Below are 21038 nucleotides of genomic sequence, written 5' to 3'. Positions count from 1 at the left end.
ATTATATTTGTAAAAGGAAAAATGGATTTTATAAAGAAACATGCATTCAAATCTCTTTGTATAAAAGTCAAAACATCTCTCTATCTATTTTCCAGCAAGGCTCCAATGTCCAAAAAGATGTGTGAACCCCAGTGATGATGGATTTCAACCAGACTTGAAAGTCATTCCCATCAGAATTGAATACAAAAAATATTGGCAGATTTGAGGGAAATTGACAGAATGGTGGGAGTTGTAGTCCACCCACATACAGAGAGCCATGTGTATTTCTAATGTGACCATTCATATCCTCCAAAACCAAACAATGACTATTTCTAATAAATCACATTACAAAATACCTAACCTGGGTAACATCAGGTATCTAAGATAGTAAATAAGAAAAAATGGAATGATGTGCAAAAAAGATATAGTATTAGATACTTCTGTTCAGTGGTCCAGTCCATCAGCCATGACTTCTTCCAGCCATGACTTCTTCTTTTTTTAAAAAAGAGCAGGTATTTCTTTATTTTTATTAATATTTATTTTTTCCACAATGTATAGCAGGGAAATGAGGGGAGTTAGGATTATTCATGTCATTTTTAGTAATCTAATAGATTAGTTTAATAGATTTTGACAAATGTCTAATATCACCAAGAGAAAGGAGGGTGGAAAGGAGAGCAAGTAAAAACATTATCTTGTATTACATCTAGTTTTTGATCTCTATTACCCTAAAATTCATTGTTAAAATTTTTGGAGAGTCAATGTTTTGTCTGTCTAAAATAAAGCTCTTATTGTCCTTTACACCTAATGAGTGTATTGTCTGATGATGGACCTTTGTTTCCAGTTGATTATCCTCTTCCTTTTATTCTTGAAAATTCTTCTTGGTTGTTCTGTTAGGTTGTTTCTTTGTATTGCCAAACTGTTCTTAGAAATCTATTACTTATTACTTAAGTCTATTTGTTAATAGGTTAGTATTGTACATACAGTAGAGTCTCACTTATCCAACATAAATGGGCCAGCAGAACGTTGGATAAGCGAATATGTTGGATAATATGGAGAGATTAAGGAGAAGCCTATTAAACATCAAATTAGGTTATGATTTTACAAATTAAGCACCAAAACATCATGTTATACAACAAATTTGACAGAAAAAGTAGTTCAATATGCAGTAATGCTACGTAGTAATTACTGTATTTACAAATTTAGCACCAAAATATCATGATGTGTTGAAAACATTGACTACAAAAATGCGTTGGATAATCCAGAATGTTGGATAAGCGAATGTTGGATAAGCGAATTATGGATAAGTGAGACTCTACTGTACTTATGTTATTTATACTTAATCTACTGTATATCTTTAACATTCATCCCCTCTTTTTTCCATTGCACAACCTTTCTATTATCCAGTAGTTCTTATATGAAGGGTTTAACCACATTAACTACATTATCTAAAAAAAAGAAAAAGAATTTGTACTCAAATGTTAAGTCACCAAGTTAAAATAATATTCTTCTTGATCTTATATTGCCAAACGTTTCCACACTGTATAGTAGGGAAATGAGGAGGAAAGTTAGAATTTATTCATGTTGTAGCACTTTATCAACTACCTCATGTTTACAAAACTCACTTAGCGCACTTTTGCCCAGTTCGTTTTTATGATTCTACTGTTGTATTTTAATATGCTTTTTACCAACGTTTTGTCTATATTTATGTTGATGTTCATTCTCATTCGAGCGTGGTTTTTGTTAATTGTTGTGTTTTATGTTTCTTATTGTATTTGCTTGGGCTGTCACCCCATGTAAGCCACCTGAGTCCCTTCGGGGAGATGGAGGCGGGGTATAAGAATAAAGATTATTATTATTATTATTATTATTATTATTATTATTATTATTATTATTTTATTCTGACACAGCAAACAAGGTAGATATGCTGGATTTTGTATCACAAAATCACAAGTGAAACACTTCCCAAGTGTCTAGGACTGTGTGATGTATGTGTGATGTATTATTATTATTATTATTATTCTTTTATTGTTAGTAATTATACACACACACACACACTCAGATATATATACAGTAGAGTCTCACTTATCCAATATAAACAGGCCGGCAGAACATTGGATAAGCGAAAATGTTGGATAATAAGGAGGGATTAAGAAAAAGCCTATTAAACATAAAATTACATTATGATTTTACAAATTAAGCACCAAAATGTCAAGTTTTACAACAAATTGACAGAAAAAGCAGTTTAATACAAGGTAATGTTATGTAGCAATTACTGTACTTACGAATTTAGCACCAAAACATCGCCACATTTACTATAAAACACTGACTACTAAAAGGCAGATTGCGTTGGATAATACGGAATGTTGGATAAGCGAAGGTTGGATAAGTGAGACTCTACTGTATGTATGTGTGTGTGTGTGTGTGTGTGTATACAGTAGAGTCTCACTTATCCAACACTCACTTATTCAATGTTCTGGATTATCCAACGCATTTTTGTAGTCAATGTTTTCAATATATTGTGATATTTTGGTGCTAAATTCGTAAATACAGTGATTACTACATAGCATTAATGTGCAATGAACAACTTTTTCTGTCAAATTTGTTGTATAACATGATGTTTTGGTGCTTATTTGTAAAATCATAACCTATTTTGATGTTTAATAGGCTTTTTCTTAATCTCTCCTTATTATCCAACATATTCGCTTATCCAACGTTCTACCAGCCCGTTTATGTTGGATAAGTGAGACTCTACTGTGTGTGTGTATGTGTGTGTGTGTGTGTGTGTGTGTGTGTGTGTGTGTGTGTATATATATATATATATATATATATATCTCCTTATTTTCCCCTGCTACACAGCCTTTCTGCTTTTCTATCCAATATCTCTTATATGAGGGGTTTAACCACATTAGCCACATTATTTAAAATATATATGAACCCATACTTAAATTTTAAATCGCTAAGTTAGAACAACATTCTTCTTGCTCTTGTATTACCAAAAATTTGTTCCTATTCATCTTATACAAAATTTTCTTTTTCTCCCCACAATAATCAATTAGGATTTTGAGACCATGGAGGGAGATTTTTCCTTCTATATACAGTAGAGTCTCACTTATCCAACATAAACGGGCCGGCAGAATGTTGGATAAGCGAATATGTTGAATAATAAGGAGGGATTAAGGAAAAGCCTATTAAACTTCAAATTAGGTTATGATTTTACAAATTAAGCACCAAAACATCATGTTAGACAACAAATTTGACAGATAAAGTAGTTCAATACACAGTAATGCTATGTAGTAATTACTGTATTTACGAATTTAGCACCAAAATATCACAATGTATTGAAAACATTGACTACAAAAATGCGTTGGATAATCCAGAATGTTGGATAAGCGAGTGTTGGATAAGTGAGACTCTACTGTATATGTCTGTTATTCTTCAAACTTTGAGATTTTCCCAGGCTTGCTGACACTTTTCTCCTTTGTGAGAATGACATTTTTTTCTGGGTGCATAAAAGACACTGGAAATAGAGGAGCGACATTTTTATCTTTTCCTCTTCTCTTATCCGTGCTCCTTTCACTGACCCTTTCTTTCCCATTTAGCCCCTTTTTAAATTTATTACCCCCTCTGGAAATATTTCAATAAAATCTATATATATAAAAGAGTGATGGCATCACGGCGACCCACAAAACAACAAAACTACAGGCCCCCCAACCTCGAAATTTGACAACACAACCCATCATCCACGCCTCTAGGTTGATACAACAAAAAGAAAAGAAAAATAAAGTCCTAATTAGAGAGAGAGGAGTAATTGCTTTTATCCAATTGCTGCCAGTTAGAAGGCTAAGCTCCTCCAACTTGGTCTCCTAGCAACCCAAAAAATAATAATAATAAACACTAAAAAATTAATACAATAAAATACTATAATAACAGAAAATAACTAAAAGTAATACAAGAAAATAATAAAATATAATAAATAAAAATATAACTTACAATAAAATTAATTAAAAAAATGCAAATAACGTCAAATAAAAATTACACAACAATTTTTAACCAATACCACCACCACTTTGCCACAGCAACGCATGGCCGGGCACAGCTAGTTATATATATATTTAAAAGGCGCGACACATGAAAGAGGAATCCTACCTCTACAACCACAGTGATTTTTCTTGAGCATGTAATTCCATCTTCACAGCATGGGACACTTTCTGTTAGGACTCTGAAAGACCCATCTTCTTTACCACAGAAGTCCTACAAATTATGCATCGGGACACTTTTGAAACACACACGCTTAGCCCACAATCAATAGCAAAGAGGTATCACCACATACTATGTATCATGACATCTACTGATTCCAACTGATGAAACAGGTCAAACAGGAAATTGTTCAAACTGCCCCCAAACACGACTCCTTTAGGGCCCTTTCAAACAGTCACATAACCCAGAATATCAAGACAGAAAACCCCACAATATCTGCTTTGAATTGGATTATCTGAGTCCACACTGCCATATATTCCATTCCAAAGCAGATAATGTGGGATTTTATTCAGCTGTGTGGAAGGGGGTGTAGTTTTTGCACAAAGAAGCACGGCAAAATAAGTCTTAGAATGAATGCAGATTTAAATTTTATTTTAATATAGCAGCTTTCATTAGACCACAGATTCCCTGGAATTTTTTTTCACATCTCGTACATTTACAATACACAGGTCCTGCATTCGTGTGTTAGCCCCAACAAGACCTATTCAGTCAAAGGGCCGTGCCTATTTATTTAATAGATCTTTTCTAGTTGGGACTAACCTATAAGATTCAGGTCAAACACTACAGTGCCTTTATAGTGCGGCTGATCCTGCACCGTGTGCTACACATTTCTAATTTCTAGAAAATCAATGGCCAAAGAAATCTAGGGGCCGGGCTGTGGCGTAGCTGGCTAGTAACCAGCTGCTATAAATCACTACTGACCGAGAGGTCATGAGTTCGAAGCCCGGGTCGGGTTAAGCCTCCGACCATTAAAAAAAAAATAGCCCCGGCTTGCTGTTGACCTATGCAGCCCCGAAAGACAGTTGCATCTGTCAAGTAGGGAAAATTTAGGTACGCTTTATGTGGGAGGCTAATTTGACTAATCTACAACACCATAAAACTGCCAGCAAAACACGAGGAAAAGAATGAGGAAGAACAGCCACCAATGGACGGTGAAGCAAGAGTTCCCCCCGTGGCCAGAATCGTGAAGCTGGAAAGATGTTAAAATGCCTCTGTGTCTGTCTAAAACTGAATGTTGTTTGTCTGTTGGCATTGAATGTTTTCCATATATGTGTTCATTGTAATCCGCCCTGAGTCCCCTTCGGGGTGAGAAGGGCGGAATATAAATACTGTAAATAAATAAAATAAATAAATATTTAGAATCAAATATCTTACCCTTCAAATAGCCGTTGTTTCACTTTCTTTAATTGTACTGCAACTCTGAGTTGGTTAAGCAACAATTTATGAATACTAGGCGTGAAGGAGAAAGATAAATTTGCTTACCTCAGCAAGCACATACTGGCAGAGTCCATCGTAACTGTACCACTTTCCATCAAATGTTTGGATCTGACCATCCCCATAGATATGGCAAGAACTTTGGCATTTACCTGTCTCACACTCCCAAGTTCCTTGTACACACGTGCTGAGATAAAGAAGGATAGTTTGTTTACAACAATCTCAAAATCAAGTACAGTAGAATCTCGCTTATCCAACCTTCGCTTATCTAACATTCTGTATTATCCAATGCAGTCTGCCTCCCACCCAGATCCACAGCTGTTTCTCTAGACAGCAACATGCAGCGGGCCATCATGCCCAACAACACAAGTGCAGCCACACTCCCAAACAACTGGCAGACTTGTTGTAAAACATGTTTTGTTGCTTAATTTGTAAAATCGTAATGTAATTTGACATTTAATAGGCTTTTCCGTAATCCCTCCTTATTATCCAACATTTTCGCCTAGCCAACATTCTGCCGTCCCATTTATGTTGAATAAGTGAGACTCTACTGGATACCTTTTAAGGTAAGACTGGTCAATCCACACACATGCTGATCATTGCACTGTTTATTAACATAAGATATGGTCTTGATTTAAAGAAAACTCTAAAAAGCACTATTTGGACCCATCTACACTATGCATTTAATAACGTTCGAAGCTGGGTTCAAACTGATGTGATGGCCAGATAACAAATTCCTGCAAAAGCACACAGAATAATAATAATAATAATAATAATAATAATAATAATAATAATAATAATAATAATAATAATTATTATTATTATTATTATTATTATTATTATTATTATTATTATTACTATTATTATTATTTTCGGATGATGTGTGCAGACAGTCCTAGACACACAGTCCTAGACACTTGGGAAGTGTTCGACTTGTGATTTTGTGATATGAAATCCAGCATATCTATCTTGTTTGCTGTGTCATAATAATAATAATAATAATAATTTTATTCTTATACCCCGCCCCATCTCCCCGAAGGGACTCGGGGAGGCTTACATGGGGCCAAGCCCGAACAGAACAATATAAAAACAAAACAATAAAGCCCTTAATGCACAATCGTACTCTGTAGTTTGTGTAATCACCATCCCAGCTTCAAACTGGTTCCAGAATTTCCTATGTAATCATCTACAGCAGTGGTTCTCAAACTGGGGTCCCCAGATGTTTTTGGCCTACAACTCCCAGAAATCCCAGCCAGTTTACCAGCTGTTCGAATTTCTGGGAGGTGAAGGCCAAAAACATCTGAGGACCCCAGGTTGAGAAAAACTGGTGTAGAATCTGGTCACTTACTGCTTTACATAGTGCCTGAACTCCTGCCTTACAAACTGCAATGTGTGAAATAGGACCTCATCACACGAGATCTGGATGAAACCAGGACGGAGCTTGCTGGAGTCTATCGCATAACACAGGGCTGCTTCCAGCAGTGTTCTGTCCTGGAAGCATCCTAGGATGGAGCCATGAGAACACGGGAGGCTTTCCATGTTCTCCTTAGGTAAATTGGGGAAAGCATGTGTATATGTGGGGGGCAGGGGGAGCTGGGCAACGATGGTTTCCTTTGTGGGATGGGGAAGGGCGATTCAGGGTGTGGGGTGACAGTTTCCCCCGCCACCTACTGAATTTGCCCCACTGCCCCACAAATGCCCCCACTTTTCCCCAGCTTGAGGTCCTCAATGTGATGAGATCCTTTATCATGATGGAGCTACATCACTGGAAAAATTACTCAAATGTGTGAAAGAATTGTGGTGATGAACAATGAGGCACCACAATGGGTGAAATGGGGCTGCCATCCCATAGTGGGGCACAATAAAAAGTGGGGACGTTTTTCCAGCAGGGGCAGAACATCCACGCCTTTCTATTTCCCTTCATTCTGGATTATCAACGGGAGGTTATTGCTTGCCTAACATTGTGCTGTCAATGTGCAAGGCCAGCGTATTGCACTGTTCCATTTTACAATAATTGTACAATGTCCACACTGCTTGCTCCACTTGTTAATGATTCCAGTGGCACAGCTATAACAACAAAAGTGGATACCCCCCATGTTTTGTGCGAGCATGCCAAACATCATATTGATTGTAGAGTGCCTTTATCTTGATGGGCTTCAAGTTGAACACATTAGTGCATTATATGCATTGGAAATTTTGGCCCAACTTGCTTTGTTTGTGAGAGCACATATCTGCCTACCCTGTTTCCCCGAAAATAAGACATCCTCAGAAAATAAGACCTAGTAGAGGTTTTGCTGAATTACTAAATAGTAAGACCTAGCAAAGTTTTTGTTTGGAAGTATTCACTCCAAACAGAACACCAGAGCATGCAGGATTGGTAAATGTACATGGAAATAATGGTAGCAACAGGAAAATCTTGATAGGATTCACAGTTTATCTGGTTATGTTGGCTTGTGATGACAACTACTGTATAGTATATAATATATGTTCAGGTTTTTTTTTTTGTTCAACAATAAATGTGAATTCCTCTTCATGGAAAAATAAGACATCCCCTGAAAATAAGACCTAGCACATCTTTGGGAGCAAAAATTAATATAAGACACTGTCATATTTTCAGGGAAAAACGCTACATATCTGTCATAGGAATTGTTAATATAGTGAAATGTTTAACTCATTGCTTTCAATGTAAGTATGTGTTTGCCTCGATAAGCGATCCAGTACAGAAGTAGTTAATTGCATAGAGCAATGATTTACTGCCTAGAGTGAAAAGGAATGCGGCTTCCATTTTGTGCTTGCGTAGAAAGAAGTAAATCCCTATTTTGGAATGTGAGGGGAGACAATGTTACTGATAGCGAGCCTAGTCAGTCGCCATTATGTTCTGCTATAGAATAGACACGTGTTTTAGATTCTCTTTATGTAAACAGGTGTATATAATCAATAAAGGCTTTGAACTGCCAAGATTAATGACAGCTTATTATTCCATGAAAATGGACAGATCGCCATGTTTTCGGAAGTGGAGCAATTGAGAGGGAGAAGGTGATTATGTCTCGATTGATCTCCCACACATTGTCAATATCAACATTGCACAGTTGGGGAGAACTTTAATTGCCCCGGTTTAATCTCATGGAATCCTGACATTTGTAGTTTGTTGAGCTGCTTAGAAATGTCTAGTTCACTCCCCTAAAATTCAGCACTAGAGACTTTTTGGCAGTTTACTACTTCTCTAAATGACAAACCAATGCATTCTACAGAATGGAACCATGATAGTTAAAGCAGTAACAAACAGCTGTAATTATTTAGTGTGGATGCACCCTGCACATTTACTCTAGATATTTCCCCCATGTTTTGTGGGAGAGCTGCTTCTCTTCTGTTATCTGTTGGGGATGAATCTAATGTCATATGCAAATAAACAGTAGAGAGTCAGATATATCACTGCTGGTGTGTGCCAACAAGCAATTTCCAACTTATGGCAAGCCTATCAAAAATGTGTTCATCTTGCTATTGCCTTCCTCCAAAACTGAGACTCATTCAAGGCCACCCAATAGGTTTCTGTTGCACAGTATGTATTTGAACCCTGGTCTCCCATCTATCTATCTGCCTATTCTAGTCCAAAATTCAAAGTACTATATTATGCCCAATCTCAGTTAGACAGATGGGGATGGATAGGGATATGTACGAGACTTCAATTAGACTTTCTATTATTAAATAACAGAAGCATCAGCAACAAAAATAGGTATGTAGCTAGCAAAGAAAGTCACCTATGAAGTATATACAATCTTTGACTGTTAGTGGATAGCAGAACAAAGCCATTTAAGCAAAAAATTAACCTACACAAGGAATGTAGAATAACAGATCTGTAGAAGAGAAAACAAGAGAGGAATAGATCAAATTAAATAAGCACATGTATTTAGGAGGCAGCCATCAACTGACAGGAAAACTAGCATGGCACATATTGAAATGTAAGTTAAGACAGAATTATATGTTCAGCATTTAATTATGGAAAGCATATTCTCAGTTACTCAATCTGAGCATATATGAAGTAATACAATTCAAACATTTTAAAAAGTTAGGTTTACCATGTGTTGCATGAAATTTTTATCAAGCTGCCTTGTTCGTATTTCCGACCGCTATAAGAACATGGACAACTGGTTGGTAGAATGCACTTCCCTTCATTGTCTCGAACCATGTCTAAAGGACAATAGCAACCGGGCGAGCAAGGCATGTCTGTCTGTATACAAAATAAATATTTTCAGAATACGGCATATTCTCCTTTCCTTCTTCGTTTCATATTAACTTAATTCTTCATCATGTGGTTGGCATTGCTGGGTTTGTACATTACATCTTTGTTATATATTTCCAATATGGATCACCCTATTTACTTTTGTTGTGTTTGCTGTTTATTGTCTGAATTTGAATGTGATCATTTTCACCATACGTAGTTTGAATGCACATAAGCTGATGTAGATTCTTTTCCTAGTAATGGTTATGAAATCCAAGTTCAGTCTAAACTTTCATCAGATCAGTATTATGTATAATGCAATATAATTTGTTTTCTTCATAATAAGGCTCCTGTGATTATCATAAAATTGTATTTTTTTTTTTGAAATTTGGGTCACTGAACCATAGAAAATTAAGTCAAAAGAAGACCAGGAAGAACCAGAATACTAACCAGAATCACAACTTTAATCAAACTATCAATGAAGATTAGTCTTCATTGATGAGTAATTTCAAGCAAGATGATATCAAAGAAACCAGGAATGTGAACAATCATAATGGAAAATTATATTAAGTATATGGAAAGATGATGTGTATGTACATCTTGAGTGGCTGTTTCGGTCACACTTTTCCTTTCCTGTTCTAGTGGCTCCCAAAAGCACTCTGTAGTGCTCAAAATGCCCTCATTCAAGTTGTACACATGCCAACCTTACTATTATTTTTATGCCAGGCCAAGACACCAGGTTAGGCCCCTTCTATTCTGCTGTATATCCCAGGATCTGATCCTAGATTATCTTCTTATCCCAGATTATCTGGCAGTGGAGACTCATAAAATCCAGTTCAAAGCAAATACTCTAGTTTCAGATCCTGGGATATGGGGCAGTGTAGATCCAGCCTTAATTTGTTCAACTTTATTAACTGTTTAAAGTTTCACCAGAGTTTTATGATGTATATTCAGATACAGTAGAGTCTCACTTATCCAACACTCACTTATCCAACATTCTGGATTATCCAACACATTTTTGTAGTCAATGTTTTCAATACATCGTGATATTTTGGTGCTAAATTCGTAAATAAGTAATTGCTACATAGCATTACTGCGTATTGAACTACTTTTTCTGTCAAATTTGTTGTATAACATGATGTTTTGGTGCTTAATTTGTAAAATCATAACCTAATTTGATGTTTAATAGGCTTTTCCTTAATGCCTCCTTATTATCCAACATATTCACTTATCCAACATTCTGCCGGCCCATTTATGTTGGATAAGTGAGACTCTACTGTACATATCTAGATAGAGAGATAAATAAAACAGAACACACAATTATTCTGTTGTAATGGTGAGGTTTTAAAAAACGTTCCTTTAATGCTGTTGTTATCTGAGAGCCTTTTTTTACTTCTTTCTTGAAATTATAAATATGCTATCTTTTAATTATAACTAATGCTGTTGAGAAGATTTGGCCTAGATTCAAGCCCAACATTTTTTCCCTAAGTAGTTTTCCAGGATTTCCAGGATACCAAGGATTCCACGTCTTTCATATCAAGTACCTGATCCCTTTGGCTAAAGATACCAGAATTCGGTTTGAGACCTTCCAGGTGGACAATGTGTCTTACCACACGGCTAAAATCCTATTCCAAACATATGCTTCATTAGATTGTGTACTCTTGACCAAAGCATTGTAACTAGCAGTAGCTTGTACTTGCTTTTCAGCACCCTGTCAGCCATGTCTATCAACACTGGATCTCTTAAGCCAGAGGTTCTCAACCTGGGGTCCCCAGATGTTTTTGGCCTACAACTCCCAGAAATCCCAGCCAGTATACCAGCTGTAAGGATTTCTGGGAGTTGAAGGCCAAAAACATCTGGGGACCACAGGTTGAGAATCACTGTCTTAAACCTTTTGACTGTGGGGGAACATGCCTTGTTTCTGAAGTCAGGACTCCTATTTTATTCCACTCATTTCCTTTTTTTTTTTTTACTTGGGATTTTCAAGAAAGGAAGGCAAAATGGTCCAGGCAGCATCCCATCCTTTCACTTTTCGTACTAAGCCCTGCTTAACTTACCAATGTAGGAGCAACATGAGCTCCTGAGAGCATTTTCTGTCTTTCAACTTACAGACAAGTGAGGCATGTTCAGACTAGTGCATGTTTTCTCAATTCTTCTCTTTGCTTTTGGGTCAGAACAAGTCATAAATTCAGCTCCACCGTTACAGGTTACTGAAGAAAGAAAAGAAAAGCTGGATGAAATACATCTATATGTGTTCCATTTCTTTATTGAAAATAAGCTATTCCTTTATCACTGTGACCCAGTTTGAATAGCATTTTGCCCATGCATGGGGCCCTCCTTTTCTTCTCGAAATCTATACACATAATTACAGTAAAAATGTGTGTTCATGTGGAGGTGTCCACTTACAGAGACAGCCTCTCGCCTCCACAAACAGCTATAGTTCCCACTGAGCAGGAGACACCCATGACCATCCCTCCACTGATATACAGGTTACAGTGAGTGCCATGAACATGTAACCCAAACCCTGCCAGTGTCCTCCACAAACACTATTCTGTCCCCCACTCAAGTGAAGGTTTTCATGCGGGGACAATTTCATCCTAGATATTCTGTTTTTCCTCCAGAATTGACATCCCAGGGTTCCTTAATTTGCATGATCCCCCCCTTTTTTTTCATTGTCAGAAGCTGCTTGAGAAACTGTAAATCGCTCCTGATCCTGGCCACTGCCTCTACCTTAACCCTTTCCTACGGCAAACAGTCAACAGAGGAATTGATCAGCAACTAAGCAAGCGGTTTGGGAAGAATTCACCATGATTTACAAGAGTTGTACTTGACCTACATCCAGAGAGCACTGTGAACACAACCAACGATGGATCTGGACCAAACTTGTCAGATAATGGGACTTGCAGTACCTTCACTGATACTGTGATACCCACCAACATTGGACTGGGACCAAACTTGGCACAGAGAAGCCCCATGACTAACTGAACATACTGCAGGGGTTAGTGGGAATGGACCTTGATTTTGGGAGTTATAGTTTGCCTTCATCCAGAAAGCACTGAATCCAGCTAATGTCAGATCTGGACCAAACTTGGCACACAGACCCAACACGGCCAACTGTGCATATGGGCCTGATTTGGGGGTGATTGATCTTGGATCTGGGAGTTGTAGTTCACTCCTATCCAGAGAGCCCTGAACCCAGCTGACAACAGATCTGGACTAAACTTGGCACACAGACCCAACATAGCCAACTGAGAAAACTCCCAGGGTTGCTTTGGGAATCTAGGAATTGTAGTTCACCCTTATCCAGACAGCACTGAACCCAGACAACGATGGATCTGAACCAAACTTCAGTGATATTACCTAACATCCCAAAACAAACAATACTTTCTTCTAATAACCCGGGCACCGCCGGGTCCTCAAGTTAGTATATTTGATAAACCAGAACCTCTCTGATTAACCATAATTTCCCATTTCACCAGAAGCAGGCTTCTTCCACACAGCTGTATAAAATCCACATTGAACTGGATTATATGGCAGTGTGGACTCAGATAATCCAGTTCAAAGCCGATATTGTGGATTATCTACCTAGATATTCTGGGTTATATGGCTGTGTGGAAGGACCCATAGTTGTCACTTCCAGAACAAGCAGGCCACAGACTGAAATCAGTTTAATACTGTAGCCTGTTTTTAATTTCTGAAGTAGGGATAATCTTTCAAACTCTGGGTTGGAATTGGGAAGGAGGTAGCATCTGCCTGAGGTTTCTATGCCACTTAGAAACTTTGCATCAGTTTGAAAAAAATATTTCTATTTGAATCCATTCTTTGATACACTTACCAGGCTTAAGGTCTGTGGAATTGTAGCAAAACAACTGCCCTTTTCTACAAACACTGTGAAATTTAAACAAAAAAAACCAAATATAAGCAGCCTGCCTTGGAGATAATGACATTGTATTAAAATGCGGATTGGAAACACTTTATCACATAAGAATCTCCCAATGCAAAGGTTTAAAACACAAACAGTGTGTGTTGCTTAATTTCACATCTTTCCTGACTGATGTGACCCTAAGATGTGTTTTTCTTTGCAAGAATTATTCAGAGGAGGTTTGCCCTTGCTTTCCTTTGAGGCTGAAGTTGAAGGTCATCTGCTGGATTTCCATATCTAAGTAGGATTTGAACTGTTATCTCCAGAGTCATAATCCAATGCTCCAACACCACACTGCCTTGTGTAAACATAGGGACCTTGTCACATTGGGATATGCTCAGTTTATATGAGTATGCATCCCGTTTTTTTTTTTTTTGGTTTTTTTTAAAGGACTGGATGCATACTGTCTTCAAACTGGATGCCTACTGACACCATCACACCCAATTCTTACGATTTGAAAATACTGCGCTTTGACTCTTCATACCATGGAAGACTAGCTCCTGCCAATCCATTCGTTAGTCCCACCTCCACCCCCAATATTGCATAATGACATAGCCCGGAAATGTCAAACTACTGCTCTCGTGAGATTCTAGCTGACAGGTGAATACTGATTTTACAGTCACATGTAAAAAACAGCACCTTAGAACAGTATTAAATCAAAAAACATGATTAAAAGCCCGTGTGCAATTACTCTGTTTCTCAACGTTTTGCAGATGGATTCCAATAGATTACTGACAGAATGGGACAAACGTGATAGAACCCATTTGGAATTGCGTTCAAAGAGTCTCAAAAACAGAGTACAGTAGAGTCTCACATAACCAACATAAACTGGCCGGCAGAATGTTGGATAAGCGAATATGATGGATAATAAGGAGGGATTAAGGAAAAGCCTATTAAACATCAAATTAGGTTATGATTTTACAAGTTAAGCACCAAAACATCATGTTATACAACAAATTTGACAGAAAAAGTAGTTCGATATACAGTAATGCTATGTAGTAATTACTGTATTTACGAATTTAGCACCAAAATATCACGATGTATTGAAAACATCGACTACAAAAATGTGTTGGATAATCCAGAATGTTGGATAAGCAAATGTTGGATAAGTGAGACTCTACTGTATATCCCAATGTGATAAGGTGAGTAGCAATAATGAAAAAATAATAATTTGTATTACAATAAAAAAAATTCAGTGGGATGAGACAATTCCGTAACAAAACTGAAAACGTATTTTGCCACCCAAGCTTTTTTCATTTGTCAAAACAGTAGTCAGAGAGTTCCATCAGAGAAAACCTGCTCCTAAATTATACTCTAGTAGTTTTCTGTATTCTCATGCAACCTTGATGGATAGTCAACAAATAACTTAATAATGCATATCTTTGATAGGAATATCTGTTTTTTTCATTTGGTACAGTACCATGTATGGTTATGGTTCAACAACAAGGATGACAACAATAGATTAAGTGATGACTTTTAAGAACAAAGAAAACCTGTCTGTTTCCTTTCTGAAGTTCTAGACATCTTCCCATGGAAGTGTCTTCACATGCTTTGGTCACATACATAAGTAGATCCAGAGATCTTCTTCTATAGAATCATAGAATCGTAGAGTTGGAAGAGACCTCACAGGCCATCCAGTCCAACCCCCTGCAAGAAGCAGGAAAATCTCATTCAAGCATCCCCGACAGATGGCCATCCAGCCTCTGCTTAAAAGCCTCCAAAGAAGGGGCCTCCACCACACTCCGGGGCAGAGAGTTCCACTGCCAAATAGCTCTCACAGTTCTTCCTAATATTCAGGTGGAATCTCCTTTCCTGTAGTTTGAAGCCATAAGAACATAGACATAAACACAATCCTCCAGAGCCTCCTTAAATTGCCCCCAGCCTTCCTCCCTTCTTTCTCCACAGCCTGTCCAATTTAATAGGACTCTTGTAGAGAAGATTCCCAACTGGTTTTGGGTTCTAATGGGGAGTGAAGACAGCAGGTCAATGAATTTCTATCCATTTCCATCTGTGGGTGGATTTCTGAAGTGGCATTTGAACAGATCAAAGGAAGGCAGTTCCCACACTGGGACCAGATCACTTGGGACATATTTTGGTGAAGTGTTGTATATCCAGCTAGAAATATTCTGAACTCATAATTATCTAAATGAAGGAATATACATAGTTACATACCATGTGTAATTATTCAGCTCAATATGTTGATCTCTCATCAGCACCTTATTATCCATGTAACAATCACATGCATCTTGGTTCACACACTTTTCTTTGCTATTTAAGTACAGGCCCTCTGGGCAAAGGCATCCATCTACTGGGCTTTCTTCTACATCACAACTCAAATCCCTTTCTGAAAAGGAGCGGCAAGAGGTGTTGCAGGCTTTTGCATTATACTGGAAGACTTTGCCCCCTTCACACTTTTGCTCTATCAGAAACAAGAAGGAAGGAAGGACGAAAGAACAAACAACTGTGAACATTTGTAAAATATTCTCAGCACTTGTAAAAATATTTATTTTATCTAGACACAAGGTAATATCTGATTTCCTAATTCTTATAATTTATTATTGATGTTAATTGTTTCACATTTAGTCATCCTCTGGATGACAAGAGAATCAATTAATTGTTGAATAAAGTATGATTTCGCAAAAGGGAATAATTTGGCATTTCCTGTAACCATTTGGCAGTCTATAACTTCTGGGTAGTCTACAAGAGTCCTTTGCTTGTTCCAGTTTTGCTCCTTACTCATTCTAGTGTGTTCCGTATATACTCGTGTATAAGCCGACCCGAATATAAGCCGAGGCACCTAATTTTACCACAAAAACTGGGAAAACTTATTGACTCGAGTATAAGATGAGGGTGGGAAATGCAGCAGCTATGGGTCAAATTCAAAAATAAAAATAGCTATTAATAAAACTGCATTATTTGAGGCATCACTGGGTTAAATGTTTTTGAATCTATATATATAAAAGTGTAATTAAATTTCGGCCTAGGACAAAACAACAAAACTACACATTCCAGAAACACGAAACTTGGCAGCACAACCCCTCATCCATGCCTCTACGTTTATACAACAAAAAGAAAAGAAAAATAATGTCCTAATTAGAGATAATTGTTTTTATCCAATTGCTGCCAGCTAGGAGGCTAAGCTCCACCCACTTGGTCTCCTAGCAACCCACTCAGCCCAGGGGACAGGCAGAGTTAGGCCTCACTTAGGCCTCTTCCACACTGCCTATAAAATACAGATTATCTGATTTTAACTGGATTATATGGCAGACTAAAGGCCCTTCCACACAGCTATATAATCCATTTATAATGGACTTAATGTAAGGTAAAGCCTTTACCCTTTACCTTAACTACCACCAGTTCCTCAATACTTTATTTCCCATACCACCATACTTCGCCACAGCAACGCGTGGCCGGGCACAGCTAGTATTTATATAAAACTGTAATTTAAGATAATAAAAAGACTTTAATAAGATAAGACTGTCCAACTCTGAATACCTATATACTCAAGTATAAGGCAACCTGAATAGAAGGCGGCCAGGACCCTCACTCGAGTATAAACTGAGGGGAGCTTTTTCAGCCCTAAAAAGGGGCTGAAAAACTAGGCTTATATTCGAGTATATACAGTACTTTGCCACAATTAATTCCTATCTTGGTTTGCAACCTTTCCAAGCACCCAAAAGAACTAACAGCAGTGGAAAGGACAGGCAAATTGGCCTGTCTGATGAGGTTGTATGTCCTCTAATGAACCCCAAAATATTAAATATCATGGATGGCATCAAGATATATCTTCCTACACCAGATTTTCTTGGAGGTAGGGGTGTTAGGCAAATACTCTAATCTTACCACACATTCCCCTTCTCCAATCAGTTATGTATACTCCGTGTTTAGTGCATGCCTTAACGTAGTTTCCTAGAGCTGTGCACAAACAATCCTTGATTTCTTCACATAGACAAGTGGACATAAGACATTTCTGAAAGACAAAAACAAAACAAAACAAAACAACTTTCCCCTGAAGCTTTATGTTTTCCTCTGGCACAAAGCACCGGTGAGGTTCACAAAGCGATTTAGAAGATTAAGAACTTTATTCTTAGAAGTTACAAAACTGTGGCGCAGCTGGCTAGTAACCAGCTGCAATAAATCATTACTGACCGAGAGATCTTGAGTTCGAAGCCCGGGTTGGGTTAAGCCTTCGACCATTAAATAGCCAGGCTTGCTGTTGACCTATGCAGCCCCGAAAGACAGTTGCATCTGTCAATTAGGGAAATTTAGGTACGCTTTATGCGGGAGGCTAATTTAACTAATTTACAACATCATAAAACTGCCAGCAAAACACGAGGAATGGAATGAGGAAGTACAGCCACTACTGGACAGTGAAGCAACAGCTCCCCCTGTGGCCGGAATCGTGAAGCTGGAAAAAAATGTTAAATGCCTCTGTGTCTGACTATATATGTTGTTTGTCTGTTGGCATTGAATGTTTGCCATATATGTGTTCATTGTAATCCGCCCTGAGTCCCCTTCGGGGTGAGAAGGATGGAATATAAATACTGTAAATAAATAAATAAATAATGAGAGCCTCCTCCCTCACCCTGCCTTTCCCACCTCTCCCTCGCCCAGTGTGCGCCTTCCAAAGCTTTGCTTGTTTATAATGGTATTTTAATTATTATTTAATTAATAATTAATTAATCATTAAGGGGTGCTTTGCTAGTGCTTTTGGTGCACAAAGGGAGAAAGGGGTTGGACTAAATGGCCCAAGGGGTCTCTTTCAACCCTCATTATTATTTTTATTATGATTATGATTAACATTGAGGCTGTATTTGTTCCCATTTTGTTTTGTTTTTTACTTCAAAATAAGATATGTGCAGTGTGCATACGAATTTGTTCATAGTTTTTTTAAAAAAAATTATAGTTTGGTCCTCCAAGAGTCTAAGGGACCTGTTTAAAAAGTTTGGGCACCCCTAAATTAAACCATTCATTCACTCCGTGAAATAAATTGGACTAGTCATATATGTCGGAAGGTCTTAGGTATGAATCTTTTCGTACTTCATAGTAGTCTCTGTAGTCCACTACAGAATGGCCAGCAGCAAATACTCCGTTAGCATCAGTAAGGACGGCACAGGTTTTTTTCGCAAAATTTTCTGTAATTAATAATAAAAAACAAGGCATATATTATTGTCTATAATCTCTCTGTGTGATCACATTTTGATGAGCAGGAACAAATATTGACAGCAGAGATGAACACACTAAAAAAATTAGGAAGCCAGTCTCACAAAACCATGGCATTGGTCTCCAACATAGAAATCTGTAACTCATAAATCAGTTCCTTGTTCTGAGATTGTCTTGTGCTTACATTGATTTTGTGATGAAACTGCTCCTGGCTTAATAATTGGTTAAATAGTTAACATGTTCATTTAAAGAAATATATTCGTAATACAAGATGTGAAAGAAAGATGATTCCTTGCAACTGTCACTAGAAAGGCCAAGAAGGATCTAGCAGATGGGGGAAAATGACAGAAAAGGAGGTTGAGCAGTCAATGAATATGTGAGTCATAAGAAGGCACTGGAAGCAGCTGGAGAATCTGATATGTAAGGGACAGTGTGTGAAAGAGTCTACTGAGAAATACTAGCTCATCAGGATATTACAACAGCATTACAGAGTAGCTAAGTAGAAAAAGGAATTCAGCATTATCACATAAGGCAGGCAAATCGCATTTACAACAGGACAAAAATGTTTTTGCTTTGGACTTACCACATTGGCCTATTCTACAATTATATAAATATGCATCCCATATGTTTTTTAGGTCTGAATTCATACTGTATTCAGACTGGATGCATACTGACCCCATCACACCTGAGCCTCGCATTTCTTCCAATCCATTCAAATGCCTACTTACATCACCTCTTTTACTATAAGGTAAAATTAAAGGTTTCCCCTGACATTAAGTCTAGTTGTTGTCCAACCCTGGGAGTTGGTGCTCATCTCTCTTTCTAAGCTGAAGAAGAGCCAGTGCTGTCCATAGACAATTCCAAGTTCATGTAGCCAGCATGACTGCATGGAACGCTGTTACCTTCCCTCCAGAACGGTACCCATTGATCTACTCACATTTGCATGTTTTTGAACTGCTAGGTTGGCAGAAGCTGGGGCTAACAGCGGGAGTTCACCCTGCTCCCCAAATTCGAACTGCCAACCTTTTGGTTAGCAAATTCAGCAGCCTAGTGGTTTAACTCGCTGCACCATCGGGGGCTCTTTTATTATATTTTTTCTAATATTGAGCTGTGACATAGCCTGGAAGTCTTGAACTACCATTCTCAGAAGTTTTTCGCTGACTGAATGCATACTGATTTTACAAGCACACGTAAAAACAGTGTCTCAGAACCGTATTAAATCAAAAAACACGATTAGAATCCCAAGTGCACTTGCTCCATTTCTGTGATATTTTGCAGATGGATTTCGACGGATTGTTGATGGAATGTCATATGAGCGGACCAGTTTGGAATTGCGTTCAGAGAGCCTCCAAAATGAAGTGTATCCCAATGTGATAAGGTCCTATGATGTTGTTTTCTCTCTGCTGCCATCCCAATGGGAGACTATTGGAAGGCATTTCTTTTACAAAAGGAGACCATTAATGGATTATTTGCCTTTGTAAAAGAAACACTTTCCAGACTGTTTCCTACTGGGAGATCAGCAGGAAAGAAGCAACAGCATGTGGCAAAGGTGCTTTTATCCTGCTGTAATTGCAATTTGACTGCCTCATCTAATGAACTTGAATTCGGATAGTCAGAGACAGGATGAAGCATGGGGTTATGAGAGCTGGGAAGATGGATTTCATGTTTAACTTATTTGTTATCCTATACATATTTATTGTTTTTATTTTCTACAACTCTGACTGTTTGCATTTAGGAACTGAAAGGAAAGAATGGTCATGCTCTGCCACACCAAACCCACAGATAAACTAAAGATTTGATCACATAAGCTTGTTGCCTCATCACAATCGTGTTCTTGAAGCAAATGTAAACATATTATTATTATTATTAGAACAATTACTGTCACACCACACCACGTTGTGCTATGCCAGAACTTTGTTGTGATATCCCATTATCAGTCTTTTACACAGCCTTATTTCCTACTCATGTTTTCCATCCCCAGGATTTGGATGCTACTTTCCCCCCTACCTACCGACCTTCCAGTTTTTCCACAACTGCACAGCCATGGCATTCTTGCAAGTATTTCTTCCATTTTGCAATATTGGGCCTGCAGTGCCAGGACATTATTGCACAAGGAAGAGTGACAGAATAACAGTGAGACTGCACTCCCTGACTATTTTTTCCCCGTCAATGAAAAGAGATGATCCAATCAAAATTCAAGTGCAATGTGAATATAGGAGAGTAGGTTTGGGCCCGAATCAGTTTGAATGAAAATGATTTGTAGTTTTTGGTGGTCTGTTTTAT

General features: G+C 37.9%; 1 protein-coding gene across 1 annotated transcript in view; it reads right to left on the bottom strand.

Moving 5' to 3' along the window:
• Positions 1 to 21038, bottom strand: part of muc19 (mucin 19, oligomeric) — a 113987-nt gene that overhangs the window by 38148 nt on the left and 54801 nt on the right. The window contains exons 17-24 of the mRNA XM_062981696.1: positions 18633 to 18727; positions 17436 to 17562; positions 15765 to 16011; positions 13506 to 13558; positions 11780 to 11880; positions 9528 to 9679; positions 5500 to 5638; positions 4126 to 4230 (exon numbers count right to left, since the gene is read on the bottom strand). Of these exons, the coding sequence (XP_062837766.1) occupies positions 4126 to 4230; positions 5500 to 5638; positions 9528 to 9679; positions 11780 to 11880; positions 13506 to 13558; positions 15765 to 16011; positions 17436 to 17562; positions 18633 to 18727 (1019 nt within the window). The remainder of the gene's footprint in view (positions 1 to 4125; positions 4231 to 5499; positions 5639 to 9527; positions 9680 to 11779; positions 11881 to 13505; positions 13559 to 15764; positions 16012 to 17435; positions 17563 to 18632; positions 18728 to 21038) is intronic.

The sequence above is a fragment of the Anolis carolinensis genome, chromosome 5, assembly GCF_035594765.1.
Source record: "Anolis carolinensis isolate JA03-04 chromosome 5, rAnoCar3.1.pri, whole genome shotgun sequence".
Lineage (NCBI taxonomy): Eukaryota > Metazoa > Chordata > Lepidosauria > Squamata > Dactyloidae > Anolis > Anolis carolinensis.
This window is presented reverse-complemented; position numbering and strand designations above follow the sequence as displayed.